This window comes from Phaethon lepturus, unplaced genomic scaffold, assembly GCF_000687285.1.
Source record: "Phaethon lepturus isolate BGI_N335 unplaced genomic scaffold, ASM68728v1 scaffold55736, whole genome shotgun sequence".
NCBI classification, from domain to species: Eukaryota; Metazoa; Chordata; class Aves; order Phaethontiformes; family Phaethontidae; genus Phaethon; species Phaethon lepturus.
The window spans coordinates 7,031-11,824 of NW_010546620.1; the positions used below are offsets into that span (position 1 = coordinate 7,031).

At 37.9% G+C, this 4,794-nt stretch overlaps 1 protein-coding gene across 1 annotated transcript in view; it reads left to right on the forward strand.

Moving 5' to 3' along the window:
* Positions 1–444: 444 nt before the first annotated feature.
* The window catches only part of LOC104622525 (short transient receptor potential channel 7-like), a gene marked incomplete at its 3' end in the record, with an annotated part of 21,866 nt that continues 17,516 nt past the window's right edge, over positions 445–4,794 (forward strand). Inside the window, exon 1 of the mRNA XM_010289341.1 lies at positions 445–1,197. Within this exon, the coding sequence (XP_010287643.1) occupies positions 445–1,197 (753 nt within the window). The remainder of the gene's footprint in view (positions 1,198–4,794) is intronic.

A 4,794-nucleotide genomic window follows, 5' to 3' on the forward strand; every position in this document is an offset into this window, starting at 1 on the left:
GTCCTGCTAACTTTCTTTAGCTTGCCTTGTGCCTTCAAGGATGAAACTCAAGAAGAGTAATTAGAAGAACTATTATGTTGTGGATATCATTCCTAAATACTGTGTAATGAAGTTCTAACCAATAAAAATGGAAAACAATGTGTTCACACATTTTTTTTGGCTATTTCTCAAGTTAAGATTGTGTTGTGTATCCTTCTTGAAACCCAGAAGGGTGTACAAGTCAGAAGAGACCTTGTCTGTTGTTCAGAAAGCTAATTTTCTTTATTCCACATGTATCCTAAATGATTTTCAACAACTGGCGCAGATCATAAAAAACTGGCAAGATCTGATTGTAATGAGACATTTCTAACCTATTTCAGGTTATGTGAGAATATGAATCACCAAGAATATAATGAACTTTCCTTTCCGATTTTCTGCAGGTTGAGAAACAGCAATTATAAAAACATGCATCGAAGGCACACAACCCTTCGGGAGAAGGGCCGGAGGCAGGCCATCCGGGGCCCAGCCTACATGTTCAATGAGAAAGGCACCAGCCTGACTGCAGAAGAGGAACGCTTTCTTGATTCTGCAGAATATGGCAACATTCCTGTTGTGCGAAAAATGCTGGAGGAATCCAAAACATTGAACTTTAATTGTGTCGATTACATGGGACAAAACGCCCTACAGTTAGCTGTAGGCAATGAGCATCTGGAAGTGACAGAGCTCCTCCTCAAAAAGGAGAATCTCGCTCGAGTTGGAGATGCGCTTTTGTTAGCCATCAGTAAAGGATATGTGCGCATCGTAGAAGCAATATTGAACCATCCAGCCTTTGCACAGGGACAGCGTCTCACACTCAGCCCCCTTGAGCAGGAACTGAGAGATGATGATTTTTATGCCTACGATGAGGATGGAACACGGTTCTCCCATGACATAACCCCTATCATACTTGCTGCCCACTGCCAGGAGTATGAAATTGTTCACATCTTGCTTCTAAAAGGCGCACGGATTGAAAGGCCACACGACTATTTTTGCAAGTGCAATGAATGTATTGAGAAGCAGAAGAAAGATTCTTTTAGTCACTCTCGATCGAGAATGAATGCCTACAAAGGATTAGCCAGTGCTGCTTATTTGTCTCTTTCCAGTGAAGACCCTGTCCTTACTGCTTTAGAGCTAAGCAATGAATTGGCCAGACTAGCCAACATTGAAACTGAATTTAAGGTAATTTACCACTGTGCCTTTTTCCTGGGGCTGAATGTATTCAGGGTACTGTATGTCTTACATGTTTGATTAAATCTTGGTTTGCCATTTGAGGGGGTGGGGGTGGAAACAGAAGCTACAGAAACTGCCAGATGCGTTAACTACACATAGATTCAGATCACTGTGCATTCTCCAGTTAATAAATATTTGGAACTGAATATTGCATATTATAGCAAAGCTATTCTTATTCAGAACTTTATGTTGCACACTGTGATTGCTTAGAATCTCTAGTTTTCAGTAAGAATAAAAATTAGATTATTACAAAAATGGAGACTAATTTTTTGTAAGAAAGGTAAGTCTTTTTAATTGAGCAATCTATTTTAGAGGCAGAGCTCTAGAGATTGGTTTAATGGCTTAAGAATCCAGTACATCTAGTTCTGTTACAATGATAAAAGGTATAAATTAAGCTATTTTTGTTCTCTGTGAAATAATTTAAATCGCATTGCATCTTAATGGTTTGGTACTGCATCTGTATATGATGAATTTCATGAAAAAGGAGGAGACAAATGATCAATAGATTGTTATGAAGTTTATCATCATACCAAACATAACAGTGGAACTTGCAGAACTCTCTTACAAGTTATTCAAGATTTCCATTATCATAATGAGTTTGTAAATGTCCAATGTGATTTGCATTATTTCTCTAAGTCATTTACATGACATAAATAGCATTGTCGCTCTTTCTAAAATAAATTAGTAATGAAAAAAACTCGTTTTCAGTGGCTCAGTCATCAACATAAGAATAATTTCTGACTTATGACTATTGAGCAGCTACAATCACTATCAGTGACGCTGGGGTAATAAAATCTATGTCATGAGTAAACTCGGGTACGATGCCTGCCAGGAATCCATTATTTTTAATTTAGAAAACTATTCAAGTGTTAAAGCATCCATTTCAGGATTTGTAGCTATATGATCTCCAATTTAAAAGTGAGAAGAAAGCATGTTCTCAGGCTATTGCCTTTGAAACTCTGTAGTAAGTCTCGAACGCGAAAAAATACCCAGACCACTGAGCTCTTTTGGCAATAAAATTAGGGCAAAATGTTGCAAACTCTTTTTATCCATGTGAATCAGAATTCCAGGGACACAATAATTTAAAAGAGAGTTTTTACTTGCTTGGCATTCAGTCCTAGTAAAGGAATCGCCCTGGGTTCAGTGAATCTGGCTGCTTGAGTGAGGGTTACTCCAGTGTTGAAAGTGCTGTGTGCTTGCACCCACAGTTAACAACATTAATATCTCATTAATGTTCCAGCTTCTTCCCAGCAGAAAAATATATGTTGTCTGGAGCATGAGCAGCCTCAGTATTGCACGCCTGTCAGTTCTGATAAAATCTATTTCTACCAGAATTTCTTCTTTTGTTCATAGAGCTGCCATCATGGTCTAGACTGGCACTGGCAGGTACCTGAATCCTCCAGGAGCAAACAAGCGATCAAATGCTAAATAGTCTCATGGTGGTTATCTCTCCTCAGCATTGGCAAATGGATGCAAGTAATTTGATACCATAAAAATCATTACAAACCCTTTGCCAAATTATTATATTTCCAGGAAGGCTTTCCAATGTCATTGCCGTATTGGAAGGTTCTGTGCCAGACACACCTATGTGTGTTAGTGAAGTACCTCAGAAGTACATATACCACTAGCGTACTTCAAAGTTGCCACATTCCTGTGGGATATTAATACTTCCAGAAATAAGAAACATCTCAAGATTATAATGTATCCTTACTATAGGAAAAATTCACATGTATGTATTTATGCAAAAAATATTTATTCTTATTAACTTAATCAGTATGATGTGGAAGAGGGTATTAATAAAACAGTAGGGTTTTTTTCACATAAAGTGACATTTTGAGAATTCATTTCTGGAAAAGAATGCAATTGCTGAAAATATATTTAAGGAGTCCACAAACAATGAAAATTTATGAAATCAGACAAGCTCCAGAGGAGCTTTTTTTTTTGTGCCTTAAAATAATACTTTCCCCAGCTTTTTACTTTTTATTGCAAGTGTTCTGTAATTACCATTTGTAAAATTATCACTTGGGGTTATTTCAGAATGGTTATTTATATGCAATCTTAGCAATACAGTTTTCAGGAGGTATAAAAAGTCCTTGAAACGGAAGGACGTGAGTAAGATTTTTAATAATGTAGGTGGACAAATAGTAATTAAGAGTTAGATAACCTACCTCTGAAGGAACTCCTAGCATGAGATAATTAAAATATAAATGCAGTGCCTCTCACCTGCTGCTTGCTGCCCTAAATCTCTTGTGCAATAGCACTGTTCAGCACATCAGACTGAGGAGCAAGTACATGCACTATATTTTTAGAGAACATGAAATTTTTTAGGTGAGTGGTGCCTTTGTGCAGATATGAAAGATGAAACAAAACAGTGATGTGAACCACTTTAAAGGAGAAAAGTTGCCTTTCTGTGGTTGGCCACAGTTTGAGAGAAACTCTAATGAAGATTACTGGGTGAGAATAATTTTACCCGTTCTTTTTTACAACATCAGAAGCTGAACAGATTGTTCTCACCCTAAATTGCTAAGATTCAATCATAGACTGTAGTTCTTACTAAGCGTCTTTGTATAGATGTCGTACATCACAAAGTAGCATGGGAGTGTTATTAAGGTGAAAATGGGAGTCTGGATGTACGATAGCTCACACTGCTGGCCTTTAGCAGCCTTTCTGTTGACCAGTCAATGGGTCTTTCATAGCAAGAGTGGATGTTCTGGCTGCCGGTCTGGAGTGGCTATACTGCCCTACTGAACTACTTTCCTGACGTGTTGATTTTGACTCAAAAGCAAGGTCAGGACAGTCAGCTACCATGTGGCTTCCCACATGCTGAGGAGAATGTTGAAGAGAACACTGTTATGTGGAGGCTTGGAGTTAGAGGAAAGAGGGAAGCTGTCAAAGCTGATGGATACTGATGGTTTTACTGGAGCAGATACTCTATTGGGGTAAATCAGTGCTTTTTCCCTGAAGCTTAGATGAGGCTGCAGAAGATGAGGATCTGTCCCGCTATTTAGAACAAATGTATAGTTTGGATCAATGTTGCAGGCAAATGTCAGCTTTTGCAATGCTTATTGAAGGGGTGGGGGGAAGTGGAATAATGTTACTTTCACATAGAAGTAATTTCTTTTTTTCCTTTAAATTCTCTAGTGTCAAAGTCTTGCAAAAGTTTTCTTATTGATGGAAGAAAACAAATTGCTTTGAAAGATGTAGTTCATGAGTCTGGACATAAATAATCACCCTTCCCCAAAATAAGATGAAAAATATTGAACAGGTTGTTTCTACTGAAAATACCAGCAATGTGATTGCATTAAATGTCCTGGTAATTAGCCTACAAATGGGGTGGATAGAAACCCCCCAGAGCTGGATTATTGAACTTTCAGAAAAGAGAGAAGTTAATGTCAGAGTCACTGTGTATTTTGCAGGTCTTTATGCAATGATAGCAGAGGCAGCCCAAGCTGAAAAGAACAACCTTAATTCAGTGCTTTGCCACTTTTGTATATCCCAATTGAAAGCTCAAAATTAAGAACCAGTTAATGACTTTCTCACTCTTTC